At 41.7% G+C, this 20,514-nt stretch overlaps 1 protein-coding gene across 6 annotated transcripts in view; it reads left to right on the top strand.

Annotated features, from left to right (window-relative positions):
* The first annotated feature begins 2,848 nt into the window (after positions 1-2,848).
* Positions 2,849-20,514, top strand: part of KLHL2 (kelch like family member 2) — a 66,575-nt gene continuing 48,909 nt past the window's right edge. The window contains exons 1-3 of one of the 6 annotated variants that reach the window (XM_063310807.1): positions 2,849-3,198; positions 3,422-3,510; positions 17,080-17,205. In XM_063310807.1, the coding sequence (XP_063166877.1) occupies positions 3,103-3,198; positions 3,422-3,510; positions 17,080-17,205 (311 nt within the window). In that variant the 5' untranslated portion in view covers positions 2,849-3,102. The remainder of the gene's footprint in view (positions 3,199-3,421; positions 3,511-17,079; positions 17,206-20,514) is intronic. The other 5 variants (XM_063310806.1, XM_063310803.1, XM_063310805.1 and 2 more) reach the window with 5 other exon arrangements.

Genomic DNA, 20,514 nt, shown 5'->3' with positions numbered 1-20,514 from the left:
TTGGTTTAATGGGAAATAGCTAATCACTTATTTGATACCACAAAAATGTCCATCTATTCTTGTTCTGTAACATCCATTTCATTCCTGGGATCAGAAAATATCACAACTGTGGTTGAAGCATAGATTTGAATTACTGTAATTGATTAGCTTGTCTTAGACTCAGTTGAGATCGTTCTATCATTTTTTGGTTTATATTTGAGCATTGATTTTGATACAGTTCTATTACTAATAGCAACTTCATTTCTTCTATGATTTTCATATCCACAGTAAAAGATCTAATACCCTTCTGGCGTGAAGTAATCCATTCCAATCCATTTCAGTTCCTTGATTCCTAAAATATCAATGTTCATTTTGGACATTTCTGCTCTGAGAACCAAGTTTGCTGTGATTCATGTTCTGATATTCCACAAAGCAACTGTAAATATCTTTGCAGAACTGAACTTTCCTCTGGGCACATCAACAGCTGGATGTCCTTTCAGCTTTAATCCAGTTGTATAATAAACATCAATGTTACTTGAATTTGCCCTCTGCTCTTCCCAAGCCCCTCACTGGTTACCTTCCCACCTTGGAGGCTCATTTTCCAGTATCATGTTGAGATTATCTTAGTTGTGAATATTCATTTGCGTTTTTGGCAGAATACTGGAGGGGTTGCCTTTCCTTCTCCAGTAGATTGTATTTAATCAGATCCCTCACGTATGACCTACTCTTCATGGGTGACTCTTTTGGGATAGTGTACTTTCAGTAGTGTAGTTCATAGTTTCATTGAAATGCACAGGCTCATTCATCATTACAAGGTAACAATTCATGAAAGGCAAGCTATAATGCCCTTAGCCATAAAGCAGTATTTATAAATTACGATAGGTTCACAGTAAGCCAAAACCAGTCAAACTATATAATGGCTTAGCACAATGCATTGAAATCAATTGGCAGTTTCCTGTCTTTAAGGCCAATACTACAGCACTGAAAATTAAATAATGATTCTATCAGCTCCATGTTATTCCAACAATGTACCCAATTGCTGCTTTTACTATGAATATTAATAAGATGGGATAATAATAATTTATTAAATTTATATAGGTCCTGACTCCCAGTGACCCTGGGTGGTTTGCAAATTGTTTAAAACATATAAAAACTAGAAAACACAAAAGGAAACAAAGATGCCAGAGATAACAAACCCAGATGGGAAGAAAGAAAAAGAAGAAAAGGGGGCTTCAATCACACTCACCAAAGGGCTGGATGAAGAGCCAGGTCCTCAGGGCCCTTTAAAATACCAGTAGGATGGGGGCTGTTTGAATCTCAGAGGGAGATTCCAAAAGGCAGGCACTGCAACAGAGCAAGGGCACTTCCAGGGTCCCATTAGATGGCATTAATTGAAGGTGCACGGAGAATGCCAACCCTGCCGGACTGGACTGGCTGGGCAGATACTATGGGAAACAGGTGGTCCCTCAAGTAACCAGGCCCTATGCCACATAGGTATAGGTAGTGACCAGAACCTTGAATTTTTTTTGCTTCTTGGCACATCAACAGCTGGATGTCCTTTCAGCTTTAATCCAGTCATATGCATCAGTGCTACTTGATTTTGCCCTCAGCTCTATTGGAATAGAAAAAAATTGATCAAAATATCCCACAATAATTGTGTAACAAGTATTCCTAGATCATTCTTGTTCAGAAACAAATGTTGGGAGACAGTTTACGAAATGGTCGAAGTACAGGAAATGTGGATATGAAGAAAAAGCAATCTTGTATTTTGAATAATTTCCAAATAATTTAACATTTAATATTTGATTACTCTTCATGGGTTCAGTCCTGAACTAGACATTCAAGTCTAGCTTCAGGGCCTTACATCTGGTTGAACTATGTACAGTGCTTCCTATGAGAGCTGCCTTTGAAAACAATTTGAACCTTTGGTTGATCTCAGTAGCTGGAAAATAGAACCCACAGATCACTGCAAACAACCTACTGAAAAGTTTAGCTAACACTGGAATATTTGTCCAGAGGTCCACAAGTATAGCACTGCTTATTCAACAATGATCTGAATGGAAGACTTGCAAGAAGGAAACTTTTTATCTGACCTCATCACAAAGGTCATCTTCTAAAGTATGCAGAACAAAACTTTGATATGCCTGTAACATCTTGGAACAAAGTGCTCTGGACTGATAAAACAAAAATTAGACTTAAACAAAAATTCATTTACAACCACTCAAAATACCTATGAAGAAAAAGGGTGAAGAAGAACCTCCTGCCACATGCTACGGACTTGGTACCATTTTGAGATTGTGTCTATTCACTTAGGGATTCACAGAAACATACATTTTGACCAGGAGTGCCTACACATTTGCATATAGGTATTACATCAGTAATGGCTGAAGTGTAAGTTCAGGTAAGTTTATAAAGAACCCTGTGAGGTAGGTTTAGCTGAGAACAAATGGTCCAAACTCACCCAGTGAGCTTTCATGTTTGAGGGTGAACTTGAACCTGGGTTTCCCAGATGCCACTCCAATACTTTAACAGCTCCACCACCTTGGCTGCCCTGGTCATAGGGACCACCATCCCTGATAATTGGGAATGCTAGTTGTTTAATGTGTGTGCAGGCACCTGGTATGAAGAAAACTGTGGACGTTATGGGGAAAAGACAGACGAGGACACTTCCTTCAACTAGTCACTTTTAAAACGGCAGAGAGAACCATCCTCAGCAGCAAATGCGGTTTCCGTGCTTCCTCCTCCGCCCTCCCTGTATCCACCACAAAACCAGCTGCTTCTATTGCAAACCTTGTTCTCGCGCGCCCGTTAAGACACGCAGAGGAGGAGGGGGAAGACTTTGGAGTCCGTCCTACTCTCCCCGGTTACGTGTTGACGTCATTCTCCGGTGTGCATAAATCGGGTTAAGCCTGTCCAGACCCCGGAAGTAGCGGATTGGCAGGCTAGAGGAGGTTGTGTGGCGAGAGAAGGTGCTAACATTTGGCTCCGCTTGAGCGGAGGAAAGGAACTATAGTAGGTCGCGCTGGGACTGCGCTCGCCCAAGAGGCTAGGCTGGTCTAGTCCAGGAAAGCCTTGCCGCTCCCTGGGCGTTCTGCCGGGAGAGTCCCAGAGTTCGCGGCTGGAATGGTGCTGGCGCCGGCGTTCGCTATTGGCGTTCTTCGGAGGGAGCAGCCCGAGCGGAGGAGCCACGATGGAAATGCTGCTGTTGCAACCGTTGGGGTGAGTCTCGAGGGCTGGCTTTTCCCGGTTTGATCTCTTCCAGATGGGTTGGATTCAACTCGCATCGCCCCCAGGCTGGCTGGGGGTGATGGAAGTTGGAGTCCAGAGCACCTTGAGGACTCCCGATTGAAGAGGACTGTTAGATAAGTGAAGGGCGGGCCGGGCAGGGTTTCCCCTAATGTCCTAAGGTTTCTGGAGAGGATTGCCCCTTTTCTCGTTGCAGGATGTCATTACCTTCGATCAGGCCTCGGCCCTATCATCGAATTGGAATCTCGCGTTTGCTTCTGGAACCTACGGCCCAATGATTCCACGGTATTCTGAGCATGTACAGAGGGCATTACATATTTTATAGTAGCTCTGGTAAAAGAACAGCTCATTTCTGGGGATGGAGCATAGCTGATTTGGCCATGTTTTTGCCTGTTTCCAACCCTATTGTCTTTAGGACCTCTGTGTGGGTAACTTGATATTGGAAAACCACAGAGCGAACAGCCTGAGATGCTCTTGCCATTATATACTGTATTCCAAAACAGGGCCTTGAAATTCCAAACAGCTTCTGAGTGAGTTGTGACTTGGTTGACGTTTTGGGTTGCTTTAACCAAAGTTGCCAGCGTATTCTAGGTAAGAGGGAGCAGCTTATGGTCAGGCTGTCTTTGCTTAGCACAAGGATAACCAAAGTAAGCCTCAGAAGAATACAGGTTAATCCTTGTTCACGGCTTTTCTTTGCATGAAGATAAATTACTTTCTCATTCTGGTCACAATTTGAATAACTAATAACGACACTTGAATACTAGTAGTGTCTACTTAAAATTGAGGTCTGAAATTCAGTTTGTACTCTATCGTCTGAGATATCTGCCATTCTCATCCACTAATAATGATCATATTGTGGATGAATAAGCCAGAAGAACCTGATGTGTTTCCATCATCCTAAATCGAAGAACAAAGGTGAATTATAAGGTACTGTTTCTGCATTGGGAATTTTCAGTTTTAAAAAGTTCTGGGAAAAGGGGAGATTTATGACTAAAGGGCTCTGCGCACATGCGATGTCACGTCCAGCTTAGCTTTTTCAGAAGAAGCTCTTTTCCTAAAACCTGTGCTTCAACAGTCATTGGATGGGAGTGGCAAGGGAAGGAGCTTTTCCATGGTGGCACCTTAACTTTAGAATTCTCTCTCATGCTGATTTAGGTGCCTGACCTAAGTTTGCCTTATTTGCCCAGTCTTTTTTTGGTAAGGTGAATTTGAAGCTGCTTTTAAGTATTTTATTATTGTTGTAAACATTGCTCTTATTTTATGGTGTGTCATTTTTGAGACAATGTATTAATGTTACTTTGTTGTAGACTGCTTTAAATTAAACAGATTTAGAGTATGTAGGCCTTTCACTATGCTGTTTGAAATTTGCCTTTCAGTTGCATGTAACTCTTCTGTATCTGGGCAGCCAACTATATAATTTATGTGACAGATAAATTGAGTATAATAAAAGAGCCATGATATACTAGATTTCCGTGCTACATGGACTTCTTTTCAAAAACTCATTTTTTCCCTCCAATTCTAATCACATTTTGAGGTTGCATGTTATTTTCCATAGGCTTCAGGTCTGACATGATTTTTTGTAAAAGTTTAGGAAAACCTTCCCCAACTCAGTTCCCCTCAAATGGATTAGATCAGGGTTTCTCAACTAGGGTTCTGTGAGAGGTCACTAGGGGGTTCCCTGGAAGATCATTATTTATTTTAAAAAAAATATTTCAAATTCAGGCAACTTCACATCAAAGAGGTCATTTTTAGTTTAAGAACACTGTTAGTGCACATATGCAGGCCTATACTTGAAACAAATATAATAATTTTGTAACTTCTGGCCTATATTTGAGCTTGAACGTGCAGGGGTTCCCCAAGGCCTGAACAATATTTCAAGGGTTCCTCCAGGGTCAAAAGGTTGAGAAAGGCTGGATTAGATTGTAACCCCAATAAGATACAGACTGCATGACCAGTGCCTGTAGAAGGATGGGTATTGTGGGTAGCATTAAGCTGGAAAGAAGTGGGGATTTTTCTGGTAATTTCAGTAACATGGGGAGAAAGGAGATGCAGAAACTGAAACTCCTTTCTCATTTGAAGGGAATCAAGTCCTGCCTAGGGCATGAATGTCAGCTGGATGACCTTGGGCCAGTCACTCTCTCTCAGCCCAACTCACCTCACAGGGTTGTTGTTGTGGAGAAAATAGAAGGAGGAAGGAGTATTTGGTATGTTCACCACCTTGAGTTATTTATAAAAATAATAAAGGTGGGATATAAAATAAATAAAAATAAAGAATTAAGTTGGCATTAATGAATTTTCATCTGAAATTGTTAAATTACAGTACGTTAGTAAGGAAAAGGGAAGTATTTCGTGATCTTCATTTTTTTTTAAAGTTTTACTATTCCCCCCAAGTTTGGTTCCCAGTTCCTAGGAAAGCAGAAAGTGTTATAAAAGTTATATTTGAAATTAAGTGTTAAACTGGGATAAAACAGTCCCACTGTTTGTTACTTGGATAATGTCTTATGTGAGAGTCAGTATTGTATATTATGATATCAATATTTTATGTATAAGTATACTCAAGATATTGTATGGAGAATATTTGAAGAACAGAAGAACTTTTTCTGGATTAGAGCCTTGGAGTCTATTGCAGTATCTCTCTCAATGTTACCAGAACTGGAGGAGCGGCAACAGAAAATCCCATAGCTAATTGTATATCTGCATTTAAAGCTCTTACTCATTTCTCATGTTCACAAGCTAAGTGTAGTTGCTATCTTCTAGTCTGGTATACTTTTTTTTTTTTAGGAAATTGCTCCTTCTGGGCATCATGGTGAGGACCAGCATGATAAAATGCTGGCTATTTTATAAACAATCATCCATAAATGTTGTTTATCAGGTTAGAATACTGGAATAGTGGATGTGTAGGGAAGTGGTTGCCAATTATGCATTACTTTTCATTTTAAAAAATCATAGAACCGTTTTGAGAAGTGGTTTAAGACAGTGTCATCCCAATAGATGGAAAAACTATTTTAATACGATACAGAATTACTGTTTACTTGGTGAGGGCCTTTCATCTTATGCAATTATCTTTTGTGAATGTATAGAGGAAAAACAACAGTTGGATAACTAGATCACCTTGGGCAAGTATTAATTTCTAGTGCCTGTACACCACGCATGGATAAATTTTGGAGAAATCAAGGTTTGCAGTGGAAGGACCAATGAAGCAAAGCTGAAGTCCCTTTTCTTTTTCCAGACAAATGGCCAGGATTTTGTTTGATTTTTAAAAATGTGTTAAGCCTATTTTAGGCAACCCAGGCATATCTATTGTCTTGACTCAACTTGAAAAAGCTAAATAGTCAGACCTAGCTATTTCTTAGATAAAAGGCATCATGAAATCCAGACGGTTATGGGTAGGACTAGGCAGTAAAACAACAAAAATCCTGGAACAAGGCAGTGGCAAACACCTTCAGAGTGTCCATGAGGGAAAAGACATGTGTCCATGAGGTCACCAGGAGTTGAGCATGACTTCAGAGGATCTTTACTTAAGGCTATTTAAGGCTTGGACTAGTTTCTATGCATTTCTGGCCTCAGAACAGTAAGAAACCATACATTTGAAGTATAGACCTGGCTGGAGAAGATCTGAGAACCATAAATGAATGTCTCCAAGAGCTGTATATGGCCATGGGGCTTCAGGTTGCCTATCTGTATCTAATGTTCTTAAAAACAATATTGTGTTGATCCATCAGAAAAATTCAAAGCCTACAGTTTGGATACTTATATAAGACATTAAAAATGGCAAAAAGGAGAGTGCAAGCTTTCAATTTTTTCTCCAGCTTTTTGTAACATCTTGCTGAATGAAGACTTATGGAGAACTTGAACACTTGTACACTCCAGTGTGTCTTTAGTTAATGCCAAATGTTTACACAGTTGAAGAGGTTAAACCTCTGGAAAGAACCAATATTAGTTCAGCCTTCCTCAACTTGTTGCCTTCACATATTTTGAAACCACAACTTACAGAATTTCCAAACAGTTTACCATTCCTAAATTGAAGGCTAATCAAGACTATTATTTCATTATGATAAATAGTCAGGGCTGATGAGGTTTTGTCCCAGTGTATGATCTGACTCCCTCCCTGTTCTCTTAAATACAAAACCACAAGAGAAAATGCTATTTCTTAATGCTTCTTGACAGAGAACAGGTAAAATGGTTTGGGAAGAAACTGAATCCACATCTTAATTCAAGCCTCTGTGTGTTATGTGCCATTTCTTTCTTTACTAAATACTGTATTACATTTGGGAATCCAAGGTTCTTTTAAAGCTTTGAATGGGGAAAATGAGAACTGTGTAAACTAACTAAAACACCATTTAATCATGTTTACTAAATGTAAGTCAATCAAATATTTAATCTTATATAGTTTATCAGCATCTTGGATTTTTTTAATAGTCCAAACTATCTAAACTAAATTATTTAAATTTAAATATAAATATTTAAACCATTTACAGTCAGGACCAGAAATATTGGAACAAAGATAACTGTTTTGGCATTTGGTCTTTGTACACCACCACACTGAAGTTGATAGGAAACACACATAGATGGGAGCGAAGTCAGGACTTTCAGCTGTCATTCAAGGGGTTTGACAAAAGTGGGGCACTAACCATTCAGGAAGTACAGCCAGTGTGTAATGGTTGCCTATTCTAAAACACCATCAGACTCATGAGTGTGAATTCAAAGATATCTGATTTATTAAAGAATAGTATGCAGGATCACAGAAAAAGCTGAGAATGATGAAAGCGCGCCAAATTCAAACTAAAAACCCTCAGTGCAAATGAAATCCCTCCCCCTCGTAGAATCTTCTCAAGTTCACAATCCCAGGTGCTCCTAACGGTTTCTGATGGTCTGTGGGAAAAGTCCTTGAACAGATAACATAACCCAAACACATTCCATTGTACTGATTTCACATACAGAGCTTGGTACAAGGTCTCACAGCAGCTCCCTCCCAAACAGAAACGCGTGTCAGCGCCATGGCATGTGAAACGTTACGATGTATAAACTACATTGAATCAGTGAACATGACACACTGTCCCCCCCATGAATACATTAAGCAGCAGGCTTCAAAGGATAAGCAAGGTAGAAATGGTTAATTAAATCAGGAGCGGAAACATGGTGGGTAGACACCCATTCAGGAGGAGGAAAGTGTTTCCATCGGACCAGATACTGCAGGGTGCCTCGAAGCTTGCGAGAATCAACAATGTCCTTGACTTCAAAGTGTTGTTGGCCATCAATCATAATTGGAGCAGGAGGAGGAGGTTGGGGGTGCCATCGCGGTGAGTGGTGCACAGGCTTAAGCAAGCTGCAATGGAAAACAGAGTGCAAGCGTTTCAAATTGTGAGGCAGTTCTAATTTAACAGTAACTGGATTGACACGAAGAACAACCGGAAAAGGGCCAATGAATTTGGGAGCAAGTTTTTTAGAGGGTTGAGGGGATTTGATAAACTTAGTAGATAGATACACCTGATCCCCAACTTTGAAGTCATGTTGTAAAGAACAATGCTTATCAGCTTGAGACTTGTAAGCAGCCTGGGCATCAGCCAAAGCTTGTTGAATTACTGGCCAGGAATCATATAGTTTAACAGCCCAGTCAGATGCCGAACATGTTTTGGAAGGGGGCTGTGGCAGTTCAGGGATGGGAACAAAGTTGTGACCAGAAACCACGCGAAAAGGGGTTTGTCCGGTACTTTGATGCACAGCATTGTTGTAAGCAACTTCAGCAAAAGGTAACAACCCAACCCAATCGTCCTGATGGTAGTTAATGTATGCTCTAAGAAATTGTTCAAGAGTGGTATTTAAAATCTCAGTAGAACCGTCAGTCTGTGGATGGGACGATGTGGACAGTGCTTGTTTAGTGCAAATCAATTTTAAAAATGATTTCCAAAATTGGGAAGTAAACTGTCCTAACAGTCAGGAATCACGCTGAGACGAGGAGTAGGTCTCTAGTGTTTATTACTGCTACACTAGACAGAATCCTAACAAACTGAAGAAGTGTGGGAAAACCCAGACAGATAAACCCCAAAAGTTAAGGCGGGTCTGATCTGTGTCTCTTTGAATGGCTGCTTAATTCCTCAGTACTACGCATGCGTTTTCCCCCCTGGATAGAGGCCCCCTTCTGCTCGCCATCAGTACTCATGACATAAACTGTGTGCCGCAGTCAGAAATTAAATGGGAGGGGCTACCGTGGAGGCGGTAGATGTGGAGAAATAGGCGCACTAATTGTGGGGCTGACGGGATGGATGCACATGGAATGAAATGAGCTTGTTTAGAGAAAAAATCCTTTACAACCCAAATGACAGTTTTCTTCTGACTGGGAGGTAGGTCCACAATGAAATCCATAGAAATCTTGTCCCAGGGGCGGGATGGGCTGGCCACTGGCTGTAGCAGCCCCTGTGGTTTCCCCCCTTTTCGTTTTGACATGGCACAAACAGGACAGGAAGCAACATAGTCTTTTACATCACGCCTTAAGGTTGGCCACCAAAATTGGCAGCAAACCAAATGCAAGGTTTTGACAAAACCAAAGTGTCCAGCAAGTTTATCATCATGGGAACACTGAAAAACATCAGCTCTTAAAGTTTCAGGCACATAAAGGCGGTGTTCCACCCACGCCAGAGAGATTTCAAAAGAAATTGTCTCTATTAGCTAGCAACCAAGTGTCATATTTCAGTGCCTGGAGAAAGTCCCTCTGTAACTGACAAGGAACTTGCACTTTCCACTTCCCAGACTGGGCTAGGGGCAGGGTTGCCTGCACACGGGTCTGGCTCTGAGTGACAGCAACCAAGCCCAGTTGGGGTTCAGTGAGAACAGTCCCAACCACATCTGCCAACTGGTCTAGGTCCTGAGGCAACCGTGACAAAGCATCGGCCAGAACGTTTTTCTTTCCCAGAATAAATTTTAGCTGGAAGTTAAAGTGACTGAAAAACTGAGCCTAGCGAATCTGTTTAGGGCTGAGATGTCATGGGGTGCGGAGGGCTTCCAAATTCCTGTGATCGGTCCAAACCTCGAAAGGGCATTTAGCGCTTTCAAGGAGATGGCGCCAGGTTTCTAAAGCTGCTTTTACAGCAAACACCTCTTTTTCCCAAACATGCCAACGGCGTTCTGTTTCAGAAAATTTCCTGGATAGATAAGTGCAGGGTTTTAAGTGATTTTCTGAATCCCTTTGTAACAAAATAGCCCCAACAGAGGAGTCAGAAGCATCAACTTGGACCACAAAGGGGCGTTCAGGATCAGGGTGCTGTAGAATAGGCTCAGCAGTGAAAAGGGTTTTTAATTTCTCAAATGCTGCCTGGCATTCAGGCATCCAATTCAGCACTGCCCCAGGGTTTTTTACTTTCGTGTCCTCCCCGAGCCCTTGGTACAGAGTAAATCAGTGAGGGGCAGAGCAATCTCAGCGAACCCCTGGATAATTGCCGATAGTAATTACTGAACCCTAGGAAACTTTGTAATTGCCTCCGGGTGCGGGGACGTTCCCAACTTAGAATCGCCTGAATTTTTGCAGGGTCCATTTCTATACCCCGGTCAGACACTCGATAGCCCAGATAGTCAAGTTGGGTTTTGTGAAACTCACATTTGGAAAGTTTGGCATAGAGTTTGGCATCTCTAAGTTTGCGTAACACCTGTCTGAGGAGGTGTTTGTGTTCCTCCTCAGTTTCAGTGTAAATGAGAACATCATCTAAATAAACCAGGACCCCTTTAAACAAATGATCATGTAATCATTAATCAATTGCATGAAGACTCCGGGTGCCCCTGCCAACCCAAAAGGGAGGACTTTGTACTGAAATGATCCTAATGGGCAATTAAAAGCAGTTTTCCACTCATCCCCAGTTTTTATGCGAATGCGGAAATAGGCTTCGTGAAGATCGAGCTTGGAGAAAATCTTGCCCTTTGACAAATGAGCTAACATGTCCTTCATGAGGGGCAGAGGATACTTGTTGACAATAGAGATGGAATTTAACCCTCGATAGTCTGTACAGAGTCGAAGCGTGCCATCTTTCTTTTCCCGGAATAACACAGGAGCCCCAACTGGGGAATTAGCAGGTTCAATAAACCCCCTTGACAGATTTTTGTCAATGAAGTCCTGTAATGCCTCGAGCTCCTTCTGAGTCATCGGATAAATTTTGGCTTGGGCAATTGAGCATTGGGGACCAACTCTATTGCACAGTCAGTTTTCCGGTGGGGGGGGGGGGTAACTGATCTGCTTCTATCTCCCCAAACATGTCTGCAAATTCTTGGTATTGAGCAGGCAAGCCTTCTAAAAGTGGCAAGTCAGGGCACGGTGTGGCGATTGCTGCCCTTCCAACCCCTGCACGTGCACCTATCTCCGCTGTAGGAGCTTGGTAAAATCCATCTTTAAAAGTCACAGTTCTGTGCTCCCAGTTTATATAGGGGCTTCGATAGGTCAACCAAGGAATCCCTAGGATTACCAAGGGATTGCCAACAGGTGCTACAACAAATTTCAAAGTCTCACGGTGGCTGCCTATTTGCATTGCCACAGTTCCAGTGAAATGGGTTGCCAGCCCCACCCCCCACTGTTGAACCATCCAACTGTGTGAAAATCAAAGGATGCTGGAGGGGGAAACTAGGCAGTTCCAAAGCAGCAACCAGGTCAGGGTGAATTAAACACCTGGAACACCCAGAGTCAACTAAAGCCCATACCTCTGTAGTTTTTGTGCGGGAACCCAATTTCACTTTTACTGCTAAAGTGGGACAGTTAGCACTCACCATAGCATCTTCGCGCCCCTTCCACCTGCCCGCTGGCGCCCTTCATGGCAGGTGGCTGGCGTTTCCCACCGGCTCCTTAGAGTCGTCTTCAGTCTCTCCTGAGAAGTAGAGTACTTCTTCAGCGTCAGCTGTCCCTTTGGCTGCTGTCATTCGCCACGGGGGGGGGGGGGCAATTTGGCCAGCAGCTTCCCCGCTCAATCTCCAGCCTTGGCTTTCGGGCAATCAGCTGCTCGATGGCCCTCCTTTCCACGTCGGAGACACTGACCCCTTGCGTAGCGCCGATCTCTCTCCTCATCCCAGGCTCTATAGCTTGGCCGAGCAGCAGTCGCAGCACTTCGGGGTCCTCTCATGGTAGCGGGTGGTTTTTCAGGTTTCCTAGTTTGCATGAAGGTATGCTGAGCATGCTCAGCCTTTCCTGCCAGACAGATCCAGTCATACAATGACTCTGGGTCGTCTCTACACAACGCCCAATGCAGGACGTCCTGGTTGAGTCCCTCTTTAAAACGCTCTATTAGAGTTGACTCAGACCAGTCAGTGATTTTCCCAGCCAGAGCTTTAAACTCCAGGGTGTAATCAGCTACTGACATTTGGCCCTGAGTAAGATCCTTCAGCACCTTCTTAGCTCTTGTCTTGACCAGAGGATCATCAAAATGCAGCTTTAACGCCCACATGAAATCATCGAAATAATCAAGTGCAGGGGAGTCAGCATCACTTAATTGAACATACCAGTCAGCCGCTCGACCCTTCAACTTGATGGCAATGGTAGTTACTTTAGCCTCTTCGGAAGGGAAGCATGCCCCAAACTGCCTCATATAACTTTTAGCATTAGTTAAAAAGAAAGATAACTTTATTGGATCCCCATCAAATTTGACAGAAAAGTCTCTCACTCTGCCTCCGGTTGGAGTGGAACCAGCTGGTGCTTGAGTGGTTGGGCCCAGGTTACAGTAGCTTTCCCTTTTCGGGGTGGGGATACTGATGGCCGGGCTCTGCGGGGTGGAGATTCATCCCGGAGCCGTCTCCTGCCCCGCTCCGCCAGTGGTCTGGATGGGAGGATGGGGGATGGTTGTGCGAAGCTGGGATCTCTTCTGCGCCTCCCCTGCCCCTCCAGTGACAAAGACAGGTTTTCAACATGTACTCCATTGATTCTATTTTGGCTTCTACCACTCTTAGTCTCTCAGGGGTTCAAGAGTCCCCTCTCCTTCGTGTGCCTGGTTTCCTTTCAGTTGACACTGCAGTAGATTCTTTGTCTGGGGTTAGCGGGAACCGATACATCCAGAATGTCCCCAACGTCCCTGGTTGGGGTTCCCCCACCTCATCCAAGGTGATCAACTCTGCAAGCAATTCGCTGGGTGCCAGTTGCTTTGGCTCTTCCCTATTGTCAGATTCCTCTGCATCAGTATTGGAATTCAATTCATCCCTTGACAGGTCTCGGGATTCTGAAGGTTCTGGGGTGAGATTCAGTTCTCCACTCTTGACCGTCGACTCGGGCATCAAGCTAGCCGTCTCCTTGAGTCCCCCGGTCGTGGATTATGACTCAGCCATCATTAACTATTTTCCCTCACAAGAGACTGATCTTGGTAGGAGCTAATGGTACAACTTTGGGGATTCTCAGCTTTATGTAATGGTTGCCTATTCTAAACACCATCAGACTCATGAGTGTGAATTCAAAGATATCTGATTTATTAAAGAATAGTATGCAGGATCACAGAGAAAGCTGAGAATGATGAAAGCACACCAAATTCAAACTAAAAATCCTTGGTGCAAATGAAATCCCTCCCCCTGTAGAATCTTCACAAGTTCACAATCCCAGGTGCTCCTAACGGTTTCTGATGGTCTGTGGGAAAAGTCCTTGAACAGATAACATAACCCAAACACATTCCATTGTACTGATTTCACATACAGAGCTTGGTACAAGGTCTCACAGCAGCTCCCTCCCAACGAGAAATGCATGTCAGCGCCATGGCATGTGAAACGTTACAATGTATAAACTACATTGAATCAGTGAACATGACACAGTGGCATACACAGAGACCCATCATTGGTGGCTCATAAGTAATGGAATGAATGGCTGACAAGCAGCTTCACGGCCAGGTGTGGCCTATTTCCTGGGTACCCCATGACCAATCAAGCAGATAAAAGGCCTGGAGGTGGTTCTGAGTGTTACATTTGCATTTGGTAGCTGTTCACTGGAACTCTCAACATGAGGTCCAAAGAGGTGTCCATGCAAGTGAAGGAGGCCATCATTAGGTGAGAAAACAAAATAAACCCATCAGAGAGATAGCAAAAACATTGGGACTGGCCAATACAACAGTTTGGATCATCCTGAAAAAGAAGGACTTAACTGGCAAGCTCAGCAACAGCAAAAGGCCTGGAAGACCATGGAAGACAACTAAAGTGGATGACTGCAGAATTCTGCTCATGGTGAAGAGGAATCCTTTCACAATATCTAGCCAGATCAAGAACCCTCTTGAGGTAGGCATGTCATTGTCAACATCCACAGTCAAGAGACGGCTTTATGAATGTAAATACAGAGGCTTCCCAACAAGGTGCAAACCACTGGTAATGCTCAAGAACAGAAAGGCCAGATTAGACTTTGCCAGCAAACACCTAAAAAAGCCTGCCCAGTTCTGGAATAAGATTCTTTGGACTGATGAAACCAAGATTAACTTGCACCAGAATGATGGGAAGAGAAAAGTATGGAGAAGGAAAGGAACAGCTCATGATCCAAAGCATACCACATTATCTGTCAAACATGGTGGAGGCAGTGTTATAGCATGGGCATGTATGGCTGCCAATGGAACTGGGTCACTGGTGTTTATTGATGACCTGACTGCTGATAAAAGCAGCAGGATGAATTCTGAAGTATATAGGGTTTATACTTTCTGCTCAGATTCAGCCAAATGCTGCCAAACTGATAAGATACTGCTTCATATTGCAGATAGATAATGACCCAAAATATACAGCAAAAGCTACCCAAGAGTTTCTCAAGGCAAAGAAGTGGGATGTCCTTCAATGGCCAAGTCAGTCACCTAATCTCAACCCAACAGAGCATGCTTTTCACTTAATGAAGACAAGAGTGAAGGTAGAAAGACCCACAAACAAGCAGCAGCTGAAGGCAGCTGCAGCAAGGGCCTGGCAAAGCATCTCGAGGGAGGAAACTCAGCATTTGGTCATGTCCATGGGTTCCAGACTTCAGGCAGTCATTGACTGCAAAGGATTTTCATCCAGGTATTAAAGGTGATCCTTATGTTTGTAATGATGTTGGTTTGTTCCATTACTTATGAGCCACCAATGATGGGTATGTGTGTATGCCACTGGCTGTACTTCCTGAATGGTTAGTGCCCCACTTTTGTCAAACCCTTGAATGACAGCTGAAAGTCCTGACTTCGCTCCCATCTGGATGTGTTTCCTCCCAACTTCAATATGGTAGTGTACAGAGGCCAAATGCCAAAACAGTTATCCTTGTTCCAATATTTTTGGTCCTGACTGTAAATGTTAGGTAAACAACGCTTTACCTGGAAATAAAATTAATACTTTTAAAAAATTAAAAGTACGACAACTTGGTAGTATGTATTTCTGTCTTTATGATTGAAAGAAAAATGTGAGCATGCTGATTTTAGAGGGATAATAGAGTGGATGAAAATCAGTGGTTAGTTAAAGGGTGGATTTTATTTAAAACTTTCTGGAATAGTTAGATCCAGATTTATCATTACTTTTTATTCCTCTGGATTGAATGAATGCTTCTTCTACATAAATGAATTAAAGGAGAAAAAAACATTCTAGAAATATTTCTACTTTATCTGCCAAACATTTTATTGTCACCGAGTAGCACTAAATTGTTCTGTCATGTAAAACATATAAAATGCAATGAACCTGTAAAAATCAAATTGTGGAAATGATTTTCTTTTCTAAATACCATTGTTTAAGCAGTCAATTGGCATTATTATTTAGGAAATACATAGTATATGTCCATAGAAATCTTGATTCAAGTGAACATTTTTTCTTAAATGATTGGTGGGCAAAATAGATCCAATCCTTGTTATAGAAGCTTCCAAGAATGATTAGAAAGAAATCTTCTGATGTCAGTAGAAAGCAGCTTTGCAGGTGCCATGATGGATCTTTCATCAAGTACCAAGAGTCAGTGCAGTAGCTTAAATTTGGGAATGGTGCTTTTGTTTGCCTTTTGCTCTGATCACACCTGCTGATGGCCAATGGTCAGGCTGGCTAGCTATTCTGAAAGCTATAGTTGAATAGATAGAATATACCAAGTTGGGGAAAGTTGTTCTTTCCCTATTAATAAGCTATTAAAATGACAGTTTTGGTTACAGAGCAGCCTGGTTTGATCAAACAAAATATTTTTACTGATCAGCTTTGCCATTTCTATGGCAGTATCTTTGTTTGAATGTCATGCTGCAGGACATGGTTAGATATATTGTGATTCTGCAAGTACTGCTGAACTACAAAAGCTTGGAAGCTCCAGGTAGCCCAGCTAGTGGTAAAGGTATTCTAGGAGCTACAATTCCCCATCCCTTCTATAAGACATTAAACCATGTATTAAGATATGATAAAATGTGTTACAGTATTTCTGTAATAGTGATTGTTGATAGGAAAAATGGCACTTCTTTTTTTCTTTCATACTTGATTAAAGAACAAATTATGCTTCACCGTTTTCATTGTATGCTGTTAATGCTAACTTCAATTTAATGTCTTTCAATGTGTCTTTAATTGGTAGTTGCTTCAATCTATTATCAATGCTTTAATCAGATTGTAGATGTTTAAACTTAGTGCTTTTCCTAGTATGGATTTCGTTTGGAAGTTGGGTTGTTCACCATAAGGCTCAAAGGCATAGTCAAAGCTAAAATCACATTTCACTTGGCTTAGTTGCAGAACTGTAAGGAAGTATTTATGTAGGTGTTTTTATGTACACAGTGCTTTTATGCCACTTCAGTCAAGCACACTAAAGCAGCTCACAGAGTCTATATAACAATAATATATTGGAACAATAAAAACACATATGCATATCCTAATCAGTTTAGCATCAGTAATAATGACTTAGGTTGGTGGCAAACTCTCATGGATTAACAATTAAATTACCCTTTTTATTTTCAGATGTACCAAATTATGCCAGCAGAAACCTCTGGATTTAAAAGATGATAATACTGAAAAACACTGTCCTGTTACAGTGAATCCTTGGCACATGAAGAAAGCTTTTAAAGTTCTGAATGAATTAAGAAGGTATTGTTCTTGAGAAGCATGCAGTCACTTCAATCGTTTTCTGAATTTTTTTCTCGTTGGAATATAAAGTTGAAAATGAAGTTGCTGTATTTAAATGAAATGCTGGCCTGGCCTGGCCATTGTATTGTATACAGTGGTTATTTTTCTCTCCAAAGTAGTCAGTAAGATTTTGAAGGGGAAACTTGAGCTGCATAATACAACTTTTCTGGCTGGCAGAAATTCCAGCTCTATATTAGTGACAAATCTGTCTTCAAATATTGATTGTTGCTAAATGTTGTAAATTAGGGGTGTCGTGTCATTCCATCTTCCCTGAAAAATTACCTTTCTTATGGAAGTATTCCTGTGAGGATAAGACATGTGGATAGGCAATGATGGGACTGAGTCTTGAGGATGGTATTTTCCCTCTTAGGGTAGTAGAGGTCTTCAGGGACAAAAGTGGGAAGGTACTACTGGACCACCATTGGGTCACTACTCCACTAATTGTGCTCCTATCCACTGCTTTGTAGGTGCTGCCATTTTGGGTAGGTCCCCAATTTTTCTTCACTGTTTTGTGCACTCATAGCTTGAACAATATAGGTGTTGTGTCTTTCATATCTCCTCTGCCCTCACACTTTCACTTGTTTTTGGCATGTGACTAAAGGAACTATGATTAATTTTTTGTTATGCCATTTATTTATTTAAAATGTTCCCTCCCAATGACCAGTAAGCTGCTAATTTTGATATGTTGGGGTCTGGCTGCCAGATTTCCCTGTGTTGATGTGGACATCTACAAAGAGAAAGCTAAGTATGAGCAGTATGGATAAAACTATACAATAAAGTACACACATTCATGCCCCCAACTAACCAAGCTGTAATGTCATCATAAGCATTTTGTATACATTTATCCATAAATGCATTAAATAATTAAGGGGACCAAGGTCTTACTCCCTGCTTAGTGATGAACCATTCATTAAGCATTCTACTTATACAAGATTTGCTTCCATTGTATGCTACTCTTACTGCATTGCACAATTTTCAACTCCATATTTGTCCAAACATCCCATAATTCAAGCATTTTCATCTTATCATATGCTTTTTCTAAATTAGCAAAGCACACAACACACATTTTTTCTTCATACATTTCTCAGGGACAGCAAAATCTTGTCTGTATACCTACTGCCTGGCATAAAGCTGCGCTGCAGTTCCTAAGTCTTGCTTATGACAGAATTCTGATCTTCTGGTGCATGAGGTAATGAACATCTTCCCTGACACACTTAACAAACTAATTGCCCTGTATTTTCTGCATTCGCTGTTAACTACTTTTCTCTTCAGTAGAATGCCATTATTCTTCCTCTGTACAATTGACAGGCACAGATGCAGGTCTTCAAAGCTAGTCTGCACTCATAACACATGCAGCATTTCCTGTTAAAGGTAAGGACAGCACTGGTCAGTTTTGGCACAACCAAAGCCTTGCTTTACCCTACACATCCTTTCACTATTCTAGGCAAGCTAGGATCTCTGATCTAAAGACTATCTTGTGAGCCTTCACCTCTTCAGCTAGGAGATACACACTCAAGGTGCCTAACACTTATTCTTGGCAATTAATATGAAATTATCTTTTATGATGCACAGATACTTTGCTTTTTTAATACATACTGATATTTTGCCCTAAAGTTGAGGTACTTAACCATCAGAGGGTCTTTACTCTGGCAGGATATCATGCCCTCCCCTCAGCTGTCCTTGAAGGCCGATACAGTAAGATTCCTTACCCAGACAGACAATGCTCCTGTGACTCTGGACACATAGAAACAACAGAGCATGTGCTTCTCCAGTCCTGTATTATTGTCAACCCCACAGTTATAGAGTCATTCATAATAGCCTCATCTTACCATTACTGTATAAATACCCAGGGCGCACAAGACAATTTTACACCTCCCTGCTGCTTTCAGATACAAATCCTGTTACAACATACAATGTTGCCAGGTTCTCTGCAGCAGTGCTTAAAATTTGTCAGATGATGTCATGTGCCATAAACTAGTCTTAATGAACATTTAATTCATCATACTAGTGTGTGTTTTTCTTTGAGTCAGTGTTGACTCCTGGCAACTGCCAAGACAAGTCCCTGCAGTTTTCTTGGCAAGATTACAGAAGTGCTTTGCCATTGCCTGCTCCCTAGGGCTGAAAGAGAGAGATTGGCCCAAAGTCACCCTTTGTGCCTAAGGTGGGACTAGAACTCAGTCTCCCAGTTTCTAGCTTGGTGCCTTAACCACTACACCAAACTGGCTCTTCATCATACCTGAGTGCTCTGTTATTTGATATAGTCTGTCACATACTAACCTTTATGTTCCCCTACACCCATTTAATGCTCCTACCCCCCCTTTTAGATTTCTTTTAGACTTTTATGAATATATATACACACATACATACACACACACACACACATATAGACTTTAATGTATTTTTTATGCTTTTAACTGACTGTACCCCATCCTCCTTATGCTGATCTTTGACCATAATAAAGATTTGATTTGATGATACTTTGCCTTTTTAATTTTCACCAATATTGTGACTGCTGTCTTTCTTAGTAATATGTGGTGCTTTGAACCATGACAGATTTCCTTATAAGGTGAGTCCAAGTAAGAAAAGAGTATGTGGTCTTGTTTCAGTAACTACAGCAGCCTCCCAAAAAGTGATAGTCTAAGAATATGTGGGGCATTCTGGTTGAGAATTCTGAGAATTGCAACCCATCCTATATGAAGGGAACTAGTTGTCATGGTTCCTGTTCCAATGTTCCTAAAACATTGTAACCAGTTCCCATGCCATGCTGGTGCTGACACGTGTTGCTGGGCAGGAGGGAGCTGCTGCTGTTAGTTCGTACCAGGCAGGAAGGCTGATGATGTGAGTGCGAAGGAATTTATATTTGGACTAAAGTTGCCTGGCCAAAGTCATTATCCGAAGATTGCCAGCAACTGTTTTAAACACCTGCAGAAGAATGGAATTATACTGACAGTGGGGGGAGGGGTCTGGGATTGCTTGTGGTTTAATTGGGAGAAATCCCATGCTTTTGGTATTCTCAGCTTTGTCTGTGATTCTGCATACTATTCATCATTAAATTGGATTTCCATAGAACTCTATGTGAATCTGGTTGTTGATTTGAATAGGCAGTCATTACATAAAGCTGAGAATCTAAAAGTCTAACTTCTACCAAGAACCAGTTCTTGAGAAGGATTACACTTAGCAATGGCTGATGTGGAACAAGGTACCAAAGTTTCTGGGAAACCTACTGGCACAGCTCCTGAACCTATAAGCGGGAGTGAAAGTCATGACATT

This window comes from Candoia aspera, chromosome 8 (assembly GCF_035149785.1).
Source record: "Candoia aspera isolate rCanAsp1 chromosome 8, rCanAsp1.hap2, whole genome shotgun sequence".
NCBI lineage: Eukaryota > Metazoa > Chordata > Lepidosauria > Squamata > Boidae > Candoia > Candoia aspera.
This window is presented reverse-complemented; position numbering and strand designations above follow the sequence as displayed.